Source organism: Pipra filicauda, unplaced genomic scaffold (assembly GCF_003945595.2).
Source record: "Pipra filicauda isolate LSUMZ 115617 unplaced genomic scaffold, ASM394559v2 scaffold95_size2449627_pilon, whole genome shotgun sequence".
Lineage (NCBI taxonomy): Eukaryota > Metazoa > Chordata > Aves > Passeriformes > Pipridae > Pipra > Pipra filicauda.
The window spans coordinates 1,000,995-1,020,179 of record NW_024105153.1 but is presented as its reverse complement, the minus strand read 5'-3'; the positions used below and the strand labels follow the sequence as shown (position 1 = coordinate 1,020,179).

The 19,185-nt window shown below is 38.7% G+C and overlaps 1 protein-coding gene across 1 annotated transcript in view; it reads right to left on the bottom strand.

The window, feature by feature from the left end:
* The window catches only part of EP300 (E1A binding protein p300), a 59,896-nt gene that overhangs the window by 4,322 nt on the left and 36,389 nt on the right, over window positions 1–19,185 (bottom strand). Inside the window, exons 15-30 of the mRNA XM_027722635.2 lie at window positions 18,763–18,951; window positions 17,748–17,904; window positions 17,094–17,212; window positions 15,551–15,790; window positions 14,911–14,999; window positions 12,376–12,456; window positions 11,168–11,224; window positions 9,729–9,806; window positions 8,617–8,684; window positions 7,142–7,292; window positions 6,443–6,589; window positions 5,905–6,018; window positions 4,013–4,178; window positions 3,206–3,370; window positions 1,064–1,225; window positions 367–648 (exon numbers count right to left, since the gene is read on the bottom strand). Coding sequence (XP_027578436.1) covers window positions 367–648; window positions 1,064–1,225; window positions 3,206–3,370; window positions 4,013–4,178; window positions 5,905–6,018; window positions 6,443–6,589; window positions 7,142–7,292; window positions 8,617–8,684; window positions 9,729–9,806; window positions 11,168–11,224; window positions 12,376–12,456; window positions 14,911–14,999; window positions 15,551–15,790; window positions 17,094–17,212; window positions 17,748–17,904; window positions 18,763–18,951 — 2,265 coding nt within the window. The remainder of the gene's footprint in view (window positions 1–366; window positions 649–1,063; window positions 1,226–3,205; window positions 3,371–4,012; window positions 4,179–5,904; window positions 6,019–6,442; window positions 6,590–7,141; window positions 7,293–8,616; window positions 8,685–9,728; window positions 9,807–11,167; window positions 11,225–12,375; window positions 12,457–14,910; window positions 15,000–15,550; window positions 15,791–17,093; window positions 17,213–17,747; window positions 17,905–18,762; window positions 18,952–19,185) is intronic.

Below are 19,185 nucleotides of genomic sequence, written 5' to 3'. Positions count from 1 at the left end.
TCTGACTCTTCATGAAGAAAGTATGCACTGCTCTTCAGAAAAATCAGCTCATCCTACCATTACAGCTCAAGCAACTGCTACAGTTCCCAACTGCTTAAGCAGCAGCACCTCAAATGAACTACAGGAAACACAATTCTACTTCAGCTCTCCACAGATTGAAAGTAGAAGACAGGAATCACTCCAAGCAGCAGATTAGTAGAACTGCTTGTTCTGGAAAACGTTTTCTCTCCTTTCTTTCTCTACTGCCAGTGGATGAACTGTACAGATCTTTTTCCATCAGTTAACAATGAGAAATCAGTTCAGGTAAAAAGCACTTTGGGCACAAAGATACAGAGACAGAAGCAGGGAAGACTTCACCAAACATACCTCACAGACAGTGCAGTGCCATCTGGTCTCCACATGATGCTTGCACTCATTGCAGGTGTAAACAAAGCGGTCTTGGCTTTGTGTATGCAGTTCCACCAGCATGCACATGGTTGACCACTGGGCCCTTCGTAGTGAGGAGAACTCCAGGTGCTTGTCTCTAGCAAGGGTTAGGAAAGCATCACGCCCATCCATCAGGTCACATGGGATGAGTGGGTCAGGTTCAATGATGGGGGGCAGGGAGTTGGCTGCAGGGCCAGCAATGAGACGGATGACAAAGAAGACCTAAAAAATAAAAAACCCCTCATTACACAGAGAGTCCCATTCCAAGACCAACTAACACTTGAATGACATGTCACCAGGTGGTGTGCTTGGTAAGGACCTGGAAATCTCAGACCTCTGGGAGCCCTGCAGGTTCACCTTTCTCTGAAGCATTAGGTAAGGGGGACTTGGACTGAACCATAAAACTGTTGTGACAATCTAGACTGTTAGGAAGTTCTGCCCGAGCGCAATTGCATTTATCCCCACTGCCCTTGCAGCAAAGAGCACCCAGACTTACTGGCACTTATCTGTCTGGTGTGCCTCTCAACTCTCCAGCCAAACCTGTATAATTTACAGGGCATGACTGTTTGAAGTATCAAAGCTTTGTACACCTCTTTACTGAAGTAAAATACATATTTCTCATTCAATCAACTCTTACCTCCTTGTGCTTCTCCATAGTGGCATACAGCTTTTGGGAGAGGTCATTGGACACATTGGGCATGCCAGGCTTTTTCTTATTGCCACGACTCAAGCTGCTCTTGTTCTTACTTGTCTTCTTATTGTTCTTCTTTTTGGCATTTTTGCTGTCTCCCTTGCTCACCTAGTAATTTTAAAGACATTTCATGTCAGGTATCCAAGTAACATTTAGCATTTTATTACTTTCAAATATTCTGTAACTGCAGGACAAAACACTTCACAATAATTTACTCTGAAGACACTTATCAGGGTCTCCAGAAACATTAAATTAATTCCATTAGAATCACTCCAAAAGATATCAAGATCAGCAAGACACACATCTAAAAATACTGAAAGCATAAATGCTCAAGAGGTGCAAGGGAAACATTATTTAATAAAACTTGTTTGTCTGATACAGCTGCACACTGAAGAACCTCTTGGACAATCACAAAGGGGTTCAGCAGATGAATTCTCAGTGCAACTCAAAAATAAAAATAAATGAAAAGTACAACTGATACCACACTAACCAGAAGTAAGAAAGACTTAAACCACCTAAATTTAGTTTCCTACAGCTTTCCAAGAGATTTATTTTTAATAGACTGCACTAAACTGATTTTGATATGAAGCTGTTGTTCTGAGTCCAAAAGACATTAGCAGTGCTATTTCTAGCATTCACCTTCCTCCTGTCACATCTTGCAACAGTCAACAAAACAGGTCAGCTTAATTTCAACTACATTCAGTTAGCAATGAGCATTTATTCCTCACTGGGCTGGTCAAAGGGCCCCCCAAAACATGACAGCATATGATGACCAAGGATCAAAGCAATTCTTATCCAAATAAGCATTTTTTCCTACACTTAAAATAACTGCCAGAACGGAAATTTCCAGTGACCATGAATGATTATCACTTCATTTGACAGTACAATTTATTATTGCCTCATTTTCAAGAGGTAAAACATAGGGTCAATGAAGAGTTAAAAATATTTTTAATAATAAAGGTTAAATAGTAATGTTCTGCAAGCTTGCTCCACCTCAGGATTTTGGGGCCAAACTGCTGTGAAGGCTCAACTAAATGTTGACCAATCTCACACAGAGTGCTGAGCAATTCCTCACTAGAGGTTTCTCGTGTATTAGAGAGGTGGGAACTTGCAGCTATACCACGTGGAAAACAAACAATACCTTGCTAAGAAAGATGTTAATTAATGCAAATTTGATATCCAGTTGCCTAATTCCCATGTTACTCTTGCACTTAGATTGAACTAAGTCCTTGAAAGAAGGCATTGCAAAGAGCAGCACAGGAGAAGCACAATTTCTAATTTTAATGTTAAACCTAACTTTTTTGATCCAGAGGTCTTTTAGCAAAAAAAATTCTAAACCCCAACAAAAATCTAGTATCTGATAAGGTGACAAAGTAGCAGCATTTAAACAGAATTAACTAACAAGTACTACTGTGTGAGCAAAAGTACTAACCTTAGCCTAGATTCACCATCTCTACCATAAAAGCTTAGAAGATCCAAGGATAGGCAGATGCATAAATTCTGCATCTGTTCACTTTCAAATTTACTGCTGAATTAAGAGGCATGCCTTATTTTTGTGGAATGTGAAAACACAGTTGCACATTCTCAAAAAAACCCCTACACGAGACACCAGCAAGAAGTTTCTCTAGTTTAAAGTAGCCCAACAACAGGTTAGCAGTAATTTGTGCTTCAGATCCTCAATACCTCAAAGCTAGTAAACAAACCTATTGAGAGTCAAGTACTAACTGACAGCACTCTGCTACCTTCTCAGACCATCTGCTAAGATTGGGGTTAGAACATGTAAGTTAGAAGAAAAGAGTTAGCCACTATTCAAAAGCTAAAGCTTAAGGAAAAACACTTCCAAGTCAGGCTGAAGTGGCAACATGAACATGGATAACAACTGGATTTCAGCAGAAAAATATTCAACTAGCAGCTGTTTCAACCTTATTGCCTTTGGTAATTAGATAGGTTTATAGCCATATGAACAGCTGCTGTTCATCGAAAGGTAGTTTAGTGAACCAAAGTGCCTTGGCCCCCTCTTTTTTTTATAATTAGTCACATATAATCACAACTTTACATTAGATCATGAAATAGCAGAAGCATTCTTACATCCGTGCTTTCATTACTAGTGTTTTCTTCTCTCTTCCGTTCTTCTTCCTCTTGCTCTAGTTCCTTAATGCTCTCCTCTAGAACATTAGGCCAGAAGTCCCCTTCAAAGTAAGGTAACTCCTTTGCACTTGTTAGACGATCTTCTGTTGCCTGCTTAAATATATCCTAGAAGAGAGTAAACCCACTATTGGTCACCACTATTACAAGTCACATAACCATAGGCAAAGTTCCCAATAAATGACAAAAATGGCATCAGCAGACCAAACAGAGGAGAGCTTAATATTTCAATACATTTCATGAGAGCACATTCTAAGTGCAGATTTAACACTGCATCAGTTATAGTTTGTCAAATACATTTCAAATATTCCCACTTGGAAGGAAAAAAATCATTACCATGTGCTAGATTTCAATATGCATACTTACCAAATGGGACAATATAATCACTATAATCTCGACAATAGCTGAAGTACTGACAATTCCAAAGATTTTACATACTTCTAACTGCATGAGCATCCTAACCCTCCAATTTTATCTAACACAAGAAGATTTAAGATTTCACGTATTTTCTTTTGCTCTCTTTTACAGTATTCCTCAAGAATTTAGTTTGTTCTAAGGAATCATTTCAAAAGTCTTGCTAGAACAATTTCAGAAGCTAAATGCTTTGAAGAGGATATGTTTTGACTCCAAACTTTTAGTGCTCAATTCACTTAAAACTAATGTAGTAAACGCCAAGAATCAGGCACAATAAGGCAAGGAAGAAAGGCAAGACAAGATCGGTCAATGTCCCCCAGCATACACTTAACACACCTTGTAATCATGGACAATGCGCTCCGACACAGACTTGTCCAGCATCTTTTTGTACCACTCTTGCAGTCGTTTGGGTTTGGGTATCTTTTGGTCAGGAGGATGGCAGTGGAAGATGTAGTCATCTCCTTCGCTGGGTGGGCATGCCCAGATGTGTCCAGTAGTATACCTGGCATGGTTAGACAAAAACGGGACATGTGGGCTCTGACGACACTCGCGCGCTCTCCTCTCTGCCACCAGGTGGCATCACCACCTAGTTGGCCGCAGTTCCCAGATGGACAATAATTACAGTGCTCTGTATTCTAATTCCAGTGTTGGTTCGTTTTAATTCCAGTGTTTAGGCAATAATCTTTTCGTCTTTTCACTCATTTTTTTAATTCAGAGCTATATATATAGTAGTCTATATCTAAGGTGTGTTCATTTTCCAGCCTAGATAAAAATTGAAGCCTGATATGGACCTGCAATTGCCATCTCCCGATTAACTAATGGGAGAAAGACAGAGATGAGGTATTTCACTATAAAAGCTTGAGACACTGCAGTAATTCATTATGTAGCAACATTTTAAGAACAGATTTACTTAAACACAGAATTTCCACTTTTCTATTGAAAATCCTCTGGTTTTTAACTTTGAGAATCAGTTTTACCAATTAGTTTCATCCTTTTATCTGGGAATAAACAGTCCCTGTCAACCCATGCTATTGGGTGCACAGTCTAGAATACTATCAGGATAGATGACAGCCAAACAGTAGCAGCTGCAGAGAATATAACTCCAAAGATCACTTCTTCATCTTCAGTTCTTCTCTATTAGTTTTAGAAAAGAACTCCAGTAGGAGGAATAATCAGCTCTCAAGTTAGAGAAAAATAACCATCCTTGCCATGTTGAGAAACAGCTCTGCAGAACCCTACCCAAACCCTGGGAACTGCAGCCAGTTGTCATTCCTTCTGCCTGAGAACGGAGAGATGATAGTGCGTGACCAATATTGTTTTCCCAAAATGAGATCCTGATGTTACCCATTAGCACAGAAAACAACATTAAGTAAAACTTGAGGCCTGAGCTCTGTACAGCAGTTGTACAGACTTGCAGGTTAGAAAATACACAACAAAAGAAGCAGAAAGATCCTAATGTATGCTTTTGAAGTACTAAAGAATTCTCACTGAAGACAGTACCACTCACCTGCATTTCAACTCCCCTAACTTTTCTCAAGGACCTGCTTTAAACATAGTCCCTAACAATTTCTTCACAAATAACTTTCTGCCAAGCTACACTAGATACCTTTGACAATAGGTTGATGTTTACTTCAGTGCCCTTTCTACTTCAGTAATCATAGTCATTTGATTTCCACCTTTCTCGTTACTTCAGTTGTTTTTTGTTCTTTTGTGCTGTCCCAAGTATATTCTCTTTCTCTCCTAACTCTTCAGCTTCTTACAATTTCAACTACTCCTTCTGCAAGAGATTCCTTAGGGACCTTATACAACTATCACAGAGTTAATCAGTACAGACAGAATACACTTAACTTTCTCCTTATAAACATGGGTAAGAACTTACTTGCCAGCCCAAAGGAATGACCTAATTAAAGCAGTAGCATTACACAAGGACTACACTACAAACAACATGGACAGCAAAATTTTATGGACTAGATAATAGCCCACTTTTTCTACTTAGATTTAAGAAAGTTTATGTGAGTTTGGAAACCTAAAAATATCTGAAGCACAAGCCTTTCCTGAAAAGCCTGCAACCCCTTTTTGTCTCTTCCCTTTTTCAACTATGTACAGTTGTTGCTATGATATGATACCTAGGCACCATATTCTGAACTATACAATGTAGTAATTTAATTTGCACTAAAAACTACCTATCACAAATGCTGCACAGAAGAAAACGTTAAAAACATACTTACCCTAGTTTCTTAACGTATTCTAGATATCCAATTAGTATTTCATGATAGACAGCAGTCCTCAAGCATTTAGGGCGGAAGAAATGAACACTGTCAAGGTAAGATATATACACTCGCCTAAAAAAAGAAAAAACAAACCCAAGAAGGTATGAGGAGGAAGAGAGATTTCAAAGTGGTTCTACAAGTTTATTCATGTTATTTTATACATCTGAAGCATCCATTACAACAGCAGTCTCCAAAGTCTCTGATCCTAATTTACCTCTAGAAACTTGGCCTCCTTTTGATATCCTAGCCTCATCTCCCTAAAATTATACAATCCCTTCCTTGAGAATATCGATAAATGATCCTTAAGGTGACACTGCCAGCCAGCATTCTCAGTAAGAAGCAACTCTCACCTACTCCCTGCAGAAGCTACTTTGTTTCTAGAACTTAACAACACTAAGAGTCTCACAGGAGCCACAGGAAGCTCTATACAGAACTTCAGAAAGTTCACCCAACTGAGAGAGTACCAAATTAAATCGACCTTCATGCAGTTCCTCACCTTTGATTGGGTGGAGGGCAGTCTGAGCCATACTCCTGCACATGCATCCCAAAGAAGCACAAGTCTACACCATCAATCTCCTCAAAGGCAAAAAGAGCTTTTGTTCGGTAAGGGAAAGACTCAGCCATCTCTCCACTGTCCACAAACCTGCAGTTTAGAGGGGAAAGAGGAATACCACGTATGTTCGCGTGTTAGAGAACGCATGTTACTAGTGAAGGCAACAGATGAGGACCACGCTACTAATTTTAGTGCAAATTTAAAGTTAAACACTTACAGGCTACTCAAATACAGGGCATCCACTTTTTACCATGAAAAAGATGACCCACATCATAACAAATTAATATGCTGCTGGAACATCTGTTTGTCAAGAACTGGCTGGTGATGAGGTTTTGAATACAAGAGTCTTTTTAAATTGGATTTTAGAAAAAATTTCTTCACAAAATGGGCTATCAAGCATTGGAACAGGCTGCCCAGAGACGTGGTTGAGTCACCATCCCTGGAGATATTTAGAAGACATGTAGGTGTGGCACTTAGGGACATGGTTTAGCAGTGGCCTTGGCAGTGCTAGGGTAACAGTCAGACTCGATCTTAGAGGTATTTTCCAACCTAAACAATTTTATTTAACCAAAAGAGTATCATGTAACAAATAACTTCCACATCCCCCAAAAGAAAGCAAAATTAGAAATGGAAAGAACATACCTTGCTTTCATTCCTGGTTTTACTTCAACAGTTTTGTCAGATGCGTGTACCACTCTAACTGTAACCTCTCCTGCCTCAGGGTGATTCTGTCGTCTTAGGAAATCATTGACTCTGTTCTCCAGGAAGGTACCAAGTCTTGTAGCTGGTAACCCTGCAGGAGAAAAATACAGCTCTGAACTGTTCCTATGTGAATTCTCTACTCAGATGTTAAACGAAGAGTGACTGTTAACACGTGCAGTATCTTAATGTAAATTAAAGCTTTACCTTTAAACCCTAACACTTCTAGATGGGGTGAGCTGCTTTTGCCCTGCAGGCACATTTATGGCTTATACATTATTTAAATGAATGAAGAATCTGTATTTCAAACCAATTTCTATCTGTCTTAAAAGTCAATCACAATTAAGGTTCCTCCTGAATAGAAGTTATTAGTTACTTAAACTGGATTACAAAACACTGCTCTCAGACATATCTTCAGAGGTAGACATTGCATTTGGAAGTATATTCTGTCTATAAAGCCATACTAGCCAAGTTAGTCTCTCCAATTACCAAAAGAATATATTTCAACAATGGAAGGAAAACTAAAGAAGCACAAAATTAGTTAACAAAAACCTAAAGCTGAAAGGGAACATAAGACTTCTGGTGTAACAGGGCCTGCCTCATGACTAGCCATTACTTCTGGAAGAGTTACACATCTGCCAATCAGCTTTTCATTTTCCCCATTTGACATCTTTTGTTAAAATGTAAATCACTCTACTACGTTAAGTATGCAATACTTTCAGGTTGCTAGACACAAAAACTGATAGAAATGGTAAAAGAACCCTTGTATTCCTCCTGAATCTAGGGAGTTTGATTTTGGAGATTTTGAAAAAAAGACTCAGATGTTAAAACCATTCACTAAATGGTCTGTTGAATTTTGATGCTATTGGTTGGCTAGGGATTTTTTATTTCAGTAGAAACATAAATCCTCACTACTTATAAGAAGTACACAAACCTAAGAAGTTTCTGAAAGACTTATTTTGTCTACAGAACAGATGGACAATGACTGCACACATTTCCTCCTACACAGCCATCAAACCAGTTGCCTTGATCAAGAGGAAATGTCTACAGAGAGTTTTGTCACCAGGTGATGCAATCTTGATCTCCATCAAAGCTCTTAAGAGCAGTGGTAGTCACAGTGACTTAAACACGTTATCATAAACTTAAGTTAGACTGCAGTCATACAGCAACTATTTCACATTATCAATACTGCAACTGAGATAAAAGGATGTGTATCTTGCAGTAGAAGTGCTCTAAAACAGTGTATTAATCTTCTACGACAGAGTATCATTCTGAACACCACAGAACTGATGGTCAAAATTGACCAAAAGTATCCTATAACTCCAAAAAACTGAAATAAATGCAAAACAAGCATAGAAGCCACCTCTTCCCCAGTAACGTATTACTTAAATTTGTTGGTGCAAGTGTCAGAATCTTACTTTTAGCAGAGAATTTGTTCTCTTTCCTGGTTCTTCCTGTTTTCTTTAGGCATCCATCACAGACGAAGCTGAAGCAAAAAATAGGAGACAGTGAAGTCACCCCAAGTCAGATCATCAAGTCCTCTAGCACCTTACCATTAGAAGCAAAATCCTTCACCAGAACTTATCTGGTCTGGAAAATACACTAACTGAAATTTTAAATAAAAGACAGCATGATGAACAGTGCCAGCAGAAACAGCTCAACTGTTTCAGAGCTGCAGAGGAGGATCTAAGCTCCAGGGGCTGCATCTCCTGTCAGTCACCCATGTCGCCACCTGCAAGCCCAGGAAACAGTCTCCACTGGCAGGTCTAACAATAGCGGCTCAAACTGCTGTCTATGATGAAGATGAGATACCACAACACTAAGCAAAAGGCTGATTTTTTTTTAAATGCCCAAATACACCATAGACTGAAATGATTCTATGATTATTCCTCAGTTACAGGGTGTCCACGCTCTTCCACAGCAATGTGGATGGGACAACAGAATGCTTTCTCATAGATTTCTTGTCAAGAAATGACATATTTAAGCTCTTCTAGAACTTTACCTACATATAATTTAAAATTTTTTATGAAAAGTTTTTAAATCAATCAGAAGAAAACCCAGTATGTTGATCAAGAACCATGAAGCATCTAAACAAGACTATACTGTTTTTTAAATTAAATATGATCACCGAGGTAAAAAATGTTAATTCACCTGCTAAATTCTTCAGTTGTTACAACATTTTTTTGAAAATGACAAAGCAGTATAGTTTGTACAGAAAACTGATCACTCAAACTGTTACCAGAACTAAAAACATCTTTTCATGAAGGGCTAGTGTCTTTAAACATAAAAGGCTGAAACGCCCTCTTCCACACAAAGAAATGTTAGAAACATTAAAGATTAAAAACAACACACAACACAGTCAGATATGATGTCTACATTTGATGTTATCCTATAGATTGTGTAAAATTTTCAGGGAATGCAACTTCTTCCATTAGACATTCTTTTAAACATAACCTATATAAGGAAGTTTATGCACTAGCTATAGTAAATACTAAATATGCTCTCTACTTAATAAGGAGAAATTTCTCACCCAGAAGGCCAGATTATCTCATTATGAAGAACGCAGATCTGGTGCATTTTTCTTCCACACTCTATACATTCAACAAATCTGCAGAAGGCAAAAAAAAGCACAAAGGGGAGCAAAGGTTAGTAGTAGAATAACTTGCTTGTATATTTTGTAATATTTAATTAGAGGACTTCTAGCATTTAGGTTTTAGAGCCTATATAACATAGAAGGTACATCTATGCTGAGAACAGCCTCCAGAATGAATTAAGAACCTGTCAGCTCAAATCAGGCAGACTATGCAGGGACACATTATTATTACCATTGGCTTGTCTTACTGCCATCCACTCATTTCTTTAAAAGTGAAGACCTTCTAAGGATAAAATCTGTAAACTGCAAACCCTGGGGTACATTGCAGATATACTGCAGAAAGGTGGGAAGGAAGAAAACAGAAGCAATATCCAAGTCACTTTCAGAAGACTAGCAGAGATTTAAGGACTACTGAGGTAAGTGATATATGGTCTACTTCCCAGATGTTGGTGAATATAATTCCCCAAAATACCTAAGGTTGCTTCAGGTATCAGGACAATCTGACTCCTTTTGAACATGCCTGTCTATGAGTTTGAGACTTTGATTGAATAGTTGTAATCTGCACAGAGCATGTAGTATCATACTGTAAATTAGGTTTATATTATAGTGTTAGACTCTATCTTCACTTTAACAAAGGGAAAGAAAAGTTATGAATCAAGTTACTATTTTCTCCTTCCCACGGTCTTTGTAAAACAGAAGAATTGGCTGACTCTTATGCCCTTAGAAGGATGGTGTGGGAATAATAAATATCCTTTTTGCTGATTCACTTGAGAATGAAGATAATGTTCGCAGAGTAGTCACACAGGTGTATAATGGAGGGACCACATAAAGTAGCTTCAAAAAACTCTCTCAGGAATATAAAGAAAAGCTGCTGAGTCACTATCATCTTAACATTACTGAATGACTACAGTTCTGATTCCAGAACAGTACAGACGAGAACTGGCTGATTCAAAACTTAACAACTTTTCCTTCTAGTACAGGCCTGTAACATACAACTGCTAGAAAAAAACAGCACCAACAGCTACTGCCAATTGACTCAAATCAGTTCTGAGACTTCAGCATTTACCACAAGGTTTCAAAGCAGAGCTATCTGCATTCATCCTTCTGTCGAATCTACATGCAAGACAACAAAAAATGGCGTAATTTCAGCACATGCATCCAGTGCTACGTATTTCCAAAGTACAGCTGTGCTGTGGTTTGGGTTCTGAGCGCACAATGCCAGATATGCTGCTTACTGAGCAGCCCCTGCCAGCTAACAGAGCTACATGAAATTGGAAAACATTGAAAGACAAAGCTGACTGTGAATGAATAACATATCTCTTACAAAATAATTATAATGAAATAAGCATCATTCAAAGTGCAACAGCAATACTTACAGTTCAGGATCCAGTGTATCATTTTTCCTTTTTGAAAACTGTTCTTTGTTTATCGTGCTATGGAGAAACAGGCAATAAAACTCAGTTTTAACGCAAGACAACAAACATTCATGCCATACCACACCTATCCACAAACCAAGACAAAACTTGCAAGGAGATTTTTTTAAACACTCACTGGCACTATAAGGAAAGGAGTTGTATTTTACACAGTGACAGACAACTAAAGTATATGATACTCAACTCTCTCTGTGGAAAACATTTTTTATGGGATAACAGCTTGTATAGAAAAATATTGCTCCCTTATTCAGTTTTGCTACAGGATGAATGTTAAAGCTTGCTGACATTCAAGTTTTGGATGGGTCTGATCGGTATTTAATAGTGAAAAAGACTACTTGATATGCTCTCATACTCTGCAGGCAGAGAATTCCAATTATCTTTAATTACTGAGGTAAGTTATCTTATTTCAGATTCCCCTAGCTCTCCTCCAACATTAACTTCAAAGGATGTATTTCAGCTTCCAAACCCTGCAACCCCAGCCCAGCCATTACTATATACACTATCTTTAACTTCCCTACAGCATTTTCCCAAAATTTTGTTTCAGTCTTTTTCTGGGGGGTAGGTGTGAGGAGTGTACAGCAAAATCAAAGACTCTCCCAACAGTTTGCCACCAACATGGTAAAAGGAAACTAAATCTATGCACAGACTTTTACTGTGTTTTCAACAACTGCACAACATTTCTCATAAGCAGATGGTACTGCAACAGTGAAAGATCTGTAGGGCAGAAGTAGGTTGCCTGCTTCTGATTTGGATGAAAAACAACCTGATGTTGAATACAAGTTTAATAGCATAGCCAGTGTATAAAGAAAATGGTATGTTTGATATTTCAAGCTATGTCTGTCACCTACTCGCCTGCAGGCACGGTTATTTTTCTGCAGCACAATACTTTCACTTTTTCTCAGGGAAAAAGCCATTTTCTTCTTTCCTCTCTATTGGCAGAGTTGCAATTTTAAGCACTAAGTGCTTATTTTTCACTAATTTGGTCAGTCCAGATTTTAAAGACAAGCACGAGCTGAGGCTTTTATGAAGAATATATTGTCCTCCTTCTAGTAGCCTAAAAACCTAAAGCTAAACTCCTTCCCTTTGAGAAAGCCCTGTAGGCCATGATACAGCTTATGAATGCACAGCCCAAGCAAACACAAATAACTCACGTTTGAGGTTGTGATGGGTCATCTCCCAGAGAAACGCTCTCCCCTTGGATTTCGTTGAAGCACTTCTCACAGAAATGATACCTGTCAGCAAGAAGGCCATATTTGGGTGAACTGCTCCGTCCACACAACACAGCCCAAGTCAAGCAACGGAGCCACCAATCACAGCAGGCCAAGGAAGGGACAGGAGCAGAGAGCAGGTCATCAACGGCGACAAGGATATTCAATGATGCAGATTTATGGGCCCCACATTGAGTTTGGTTGGTTTGGTTTTTTGGTTTGGATTTTTTTTTTTGTTTTTTTGCGCAATCAAGCCAAGTGCAGACAATGACAAGCATGAAGGAGAAATTAAAAAAATAACACACACACACAAACAAAGAAATGGGGGTTTGCAGGACAAAAACAAAAACATAGAAGCAGGACAAGACAACACAAAGCAGAAAGCCAAGGCAAAGCACAGATTAGCATTAAATCTCAAATGGGTTCACAAGCAGCAAACAATTAAAACAAATTAAACAAGAGTATTCCATTTTAGCATACCCATACCCTCTTCATTTTAATAATCCATGCCACGTACAGCAAAGAATTAAAATGAGACGGGGGAAAGAGCAGAAGGAAGGAGGAACTGCTACTCTGACTTGTACATCAGCACAGCAGTTCTGTTGGCAGGAGGATCTGCAGGAGATCAATGGAAGAGGGACAGTCTTCCATCTTAAATGTATAAATGCTGAAAGGTCACATGATTCTCTCCCAGTTGAAAGGGAAAGCTAAACATCAGAAACTTCAAGAACAATAAAGTCTGTCCTCAAAATTCTTACAGACCAACTAATAGAACTGTTAAACTCTATGTTAACATTAACTACACACATAATGCTCTACGTGGATATGATTCAGCCATAGCCCAGTTTGCTAGAACAGTCTAGCCATCACTACTACAGCAAGCATTAGAGAGAACTATTTCATTTGTACTTGAATAGAGATTAATTCAAGATTCTATCCTAGACCTCAAAAATGTTCCAAAACTGTAGCCTGTCTATCACTAAGGCATGTTAATTGAGTGCATAAGACAGCTAAAAATAAAAAGAAATAAAAGAAAATTCAAACAAGTTCATTATAAAGCCACACAAACCAATAATACAGCAGCTATTAGGCTAGAACAACAGGTCCCAACCCTCTCTCTCGGTTTTCATCTGAGATAACACAGAGAACAGTACTTCTGGAATTATACATTTCAGTCAATAGATATATATGTATGTGTATTTACAATGTAATCTGCAAGACATGTATGCACCTGTTACAGTGCAAACATTCCCTTCTGATGTCTGAAAACACATAAAACATCTCAGATTTCTGAGTAATTTGGTCCATCTAGAACTTGCCCACAGACAAACATAAGCAGAAGATACTGACATGATATGAAAAGCTCTACACAACATATAAGTCTAAAACTACAATAATTATTATGGGATACGATAGGAGTGAAAAAGTAGGAAATAAGCTTAAAAACCCCCAGTCACTGCTATAAATCTTTGTAAAGCTTTTAAAGGTTAAGATATAACTTGTGTAGCTCTTTGGTTGCTTTCATCTGACTGGTTGCTTGAAAAAACCTACAATTCTTGCAAAATGTTCTTGGCTTTCAGGTAAAATCCTTAGTGTTTTTGTTGTTCTGGTTTGCTTTGGGGTTTTTGTTTGTTTGTTTAACGTGTTGGAATGAATAGAGAGCAGGAATTAAATAAATTGATGGAGGTGACATAGTTTGGAGTTAACCAGTCCTCTGCTCTATCAGGTGCATTCTCATGACAGGCCAGGAGATGCGGCAGTGCTAAAGCATGACTTTCCCTGCTTCTTCCTGCCTCACTTCCCCAGCTGGTAGAGATGCCTAGCAAGAAACTTTCTTTCAAATAGGTTTAAATCCTTTAATAAACTCAAAGTAAAAAAGATATTCAAAAGAGCGGTAGAAGTGACAGCATTTTACAGAGTTACTGACAGCTACTGCTGAGACAATTCCCTTTAGGAAACTTCGTGAGAAAAAACAAGCATCAATCTGCTGAAGATCTGAATACACGGATCTTCCAATTAAGATGTGCAATTCAAAAGTAAGTTTGCTCTTCAGTGTTAACACCATGAGAAAAACAGACTTGTCAAGAATAATATGTATTATGAGCATTAATATACTTGCTGCATAGTTTACTCAGTGTTCTGCATGAAAAATACTGCTGCACAGTAGGAAGTAAAGGCAACAGACTTGTATGTATGATTTGTAGGTAACTGAAGATTTAATTAACTGCAGGATAAAAATGTAGTAAAACATCACATTTCTGTAAACAAAAGAAGAAGAGCAAAGGCTGCAGTGAGCTTCGCAGAAAGAAATCATTATTAACACACAAGGCAAACTATTCAAGAGCACTTCCAGCAGAAGTTTTTATCTTAAAACACAAAGGCATACACATATAAAGAGGGTGTCTATGTAAATACATGCACACCTGTAACAGATTGATCACAGCATGCACAACACCGCACCAAGTGAGCTCTCCTTACCTGTTCTGGTAACTGTAGTAAGTGGCATCTCGAGGGATCGTGCATAGCTGTTTGCCATAGCAACACAAAGTCTGTGGCGAGAACTCCAACTGCAAAGAGGAATGTCTTGTCTTAGCACTCATACGTGTTGTCACTTGCTCTCCGTGGGAAGCAAGTGTGACCCAGACAATGCACACTTCCACCTTACTCTGTGCACAGATCTCTCTGTACAGCTACGTCTATGAAATGCTAGCCATAAAAACCATTCAGTGGACTGTTACTCTCAAGTTAGCTCTTCTACAAAGAGAGTATCAAAACAAGACAATGGAAATACATAGTCTCAATATACAGTGAAATATAGCACTTCTGCAGTAATAAAAACACATCTGCTTAATTTGCAATAGCAAAAGGGTTCACTCTAATCAAAATAAGGCCTCAGTTACTGACTTTTCCCTCCCAAGCGCTTATATACAAATAGATGGTTTAAGCACTAGATAGAAGATCCATAAACCTCCCAAAAATCAGATTACTCAGGATTGCTAAATCCTGGTAAACTTTCAGAATTTTTGACACACTGTAACTGCTAACAAGTGCAACTGCCATATTTTTCCCCGTCAATACAAGGAAGCAAGCAGCTGACTAAAGATATTTATTTTCTTACCTTTCTTCCACAGCAATAGCCCAGGCTCTGCATAACTGGGTCAATTTCTTGCTCAAACACCTCTGCCAGTTTGGAACAGTACTTGTACACCCGGGATGTTTTGCGGTTATACAACCAGGCATTATTGAACATGAGCCAGATGTCATCTACATATTGCCATGGTTCCTGATACTGTCCTGTGTCCAGCTTTCTCTTGATAGTAGAAAGGTCCATGGGGTTCTTCACTATGTCAAAATAATCCTGCAAGAATACGCAGCACATCAAAACACTACTACAGAACTACATTGTGACATGACAGCATGTGCATTCTCAGCATATAAATCCTTCTCATCACGAAAAACAGGTTCTTCCATGACTTGATTGTCAAACTGCTTGTGACACACACAATGCAATCTCTAAGTAATACATATCATTCCCCAGTGCTTTCTTTTCATTATTCCTTTATTTCTCAGCTGCTGTTTCTCATTCACTCCTGATGCAATAAAGCCACTCTAATTTTAATCAGCAAAACAAGTATGACAAAAGGTAGAAAATGGCAATGTTTTTGCAGCCATTGTGATCTGAAGATATACACAAAAGCATTAATAGAAAGCAATTGGTTTTAATAGACCAGATAATCTAACAAAACCAAATAACTTTATTCTGTGATAAAAGATATTATGACTTCTCCATGTCTTTGTCCAATCCACCATCATTTATAAGGCAATTTCTCCTACAAAAGTCTGCAGAATATGACAGAAAGCTTGTTAAAACTTTAGCAAATATATAAATGCCTGCAATACAGTAGATCTTGAATTTTCGCAGTGTCTGTGAAAATTCAAACAAAAATAAAAAACCACTAAAATATAAAATATATTAAAAAAACCCACCACAAAACAAAACAAACCCCACAAAACAAACAACCAACCCCCCAAACAAAAGAAACAAACAAACCAACCAACCCAAACAAAATATCTTTCAGGCAAAAAATGTTGCCTGAAGCACCTAAGCAGGACTTCTACATATACATGTTTGTTTATATATACTGAAGTTGTGTGGTCAATTTGGAGACTTTAAAACACAGATCCCTGAACAATAACTGTCTTCTCAAGACAGTTGTAAAATAAGCAGAAAATTCAGCCTATAACTTGAAGAGTCTTTTTCTTTCCTATAACAGGTATCCTTGATGGATTTTTTGTTTTAAGTGGCCTTGATCAGCTTAATTTCCCATGTCTTCAGACAAGTTTTATACATGAGAGGCACCTATGAAATTCAGCAATAAAAGCAGTGCAACATGAAGCAACAATCATAAAAAGCCCACACAGCACTGGGGATCTCTTGGTCATCACTTCAATGTATGGCATATCTGCTTATTTATCAAAAGGAACACAAGACCAAACAAACTTTCCTAAGTCAAACATTTTGTGTTCCACTGCCTAAGCCAAAACTCTTCAAAGACATCAGTATAAGTTAACAAGACGGACTTAAGCTCTTCTCAAACAGGTATGTCAAAATACAGTAGCTTTGAATTAAAGCCAGGAAAGTATCTTGCTAAGGCACTCACAGGAATTCCTAGTAGTTGGGGATCCACAGGTTGTCGAAATGGAAGAGACTCTGGATCCTGCCGGTAAAGTGCCTCCAGTGTTGGCATAAGTGCCTGCCGCAACTCTTCTGGCTTGAAAACTTTGAAAAACAATCAACATTAGAAAGACAGCAGAAACAGTAAGGAAGAAATCTACTAGAAAATGTGAGGTCTGTGGAAAAAAGACAACAGACAAGGGGTTTAAGGTACTTAGCAAGGCTTGTTTATCCTCTGTAACACTGAGTTCTGAGGAGGATATTAAAACAATCACCTGAAGACACAGAGATAAGAGGAAGCCATTGCTAAAATGAGTAGAGATGATTTACATTCCAGATACAGCACCTCTCTGAGGCCCCAAGAAAAAACATGTCTAGAAAATCTGTAACTGAGTATTTCAAATCTCTACTGTATTGACAATTTTACTAAGGCTTAGTGTCTAATTCTAAAGCCTTAAAGAACTTGCCCAAAGGCAATTATAAGCACATGTATTATTAGATATTTTTGTCCAAAAGCCACAAAGGACAATCCATATAAGCCTACTAAGTACCAAAAAAGAAAGCCCAGGTTTTCCCCCACCCTACAAGATTTCTCTAGGGAGATGCAGTGAATTTCAGTCAAAACAGTGTTCCTGCTTACTTTTTTTCTTAGACTGCCCAGCTGCCGGAGAAGACTGAGTAGCTGGAGTAGTAGGTCTTTCTTCCCCCTCTGGTACTTCAGTCTTCATTTCAGGTTTCTTTTCTTCTTGCTCCATTGGGTCTGGTTTACATTCCTCTACAACTGGTTCTACTTTAACCTGGAAAGTAGTTTGGAACCTGTCACTTAAGTCTCCTGGGAGGCCACTCAGCCATGTTTCTGTCCCTTAAATCTGTCATTCCGCTCATCACTTTTTCCTAAGATTAAAGGTATCTTCTCTGTACTCAAAACTTGCCTAAAACTTGAGCAAATGTGTTAGAAAGCATCTTTAAACACTGTAGTAGTAGCAAGTTTGAGCTCCAAGTAGACACATGGGTAACCTTCCAGCTCTTCAGGCAGTTCTAACAGTGTTTCGTACCAGGGCTGCCAGGATGACGCTACTGGTAGCCACAATCCCAGCTGTCCTTCGTGACAAGCTGTCAAAGCCCAGTAAAGCAGCCCATCACATACATATGGAATCATTTATGTTGGAAAAGACCTTTAAGGTTGAGTCCAGTATTAACCTGGCACTGCACATCCACCACTATGCCATATCCCTAAGTGCCACATCTACACATCTTAACATCTCCAGCAGCCTGTTCCAACGCTTGATAACCCTTTCAGTGAAGAAATTTTTCTTAATATCCAGTCTAAACCTCCCTTGGCACAACTTGAAGCCAATTTCCTCTCATCCTACTATCTGCTATTTTAACAGCTGTAGGACTGACATGAGTGCGTTTTCACATCGGCATTTACCAAAGCAAAGCCTCACAGCTGCAATCACATTACCACTGGTCCTTTCCTGTGGCCACTGGCTTCTACCACAATTTCACCAGAAAACACAGACCCTTCTTTAGGAATAAGATGAAGACAATCAAAACTGCAGCTCTCACTGAACTCTGGAAAGAATGACTTGCACGGAGACAAAGCATCTAGCAGCACTAGGAAGATATTCGATCGAACACCTGGTCAATCTCACCTCAGATTTCTCTTCCATTTGCAGCTCTGTTTGCTCTGGTTCCCCTTCATCTGTTTTAATCTCCATTTTCACTTCCTGCAAGGGTGGCTGCTGCTGCTCTGGAACAGTCTGCTGAGAGTTCACCTCCGTGCTGCTGGTAGATGGGGGATTGGATACCTGCCCATCAATGCTTACAGCGGGCTGTGAAAGCTGAGGGAACAAAACACACATTACAAATAGGCTTCTAATGAACTTATTTTTCTTCCTCTAAACTACATTTTACCCATATTACATTTCCACCGAGTTTAAATGCACCCTAGTCCTTATATTTGCTTTCCCTCAAGTTCAACTATAGAAAAACATGCATCAGAAACATGCACTGGAAGGCCTAGTATACAGAAAGTGACATTGTCTCCCTGTTGCATACAAGCACTATGCACATGT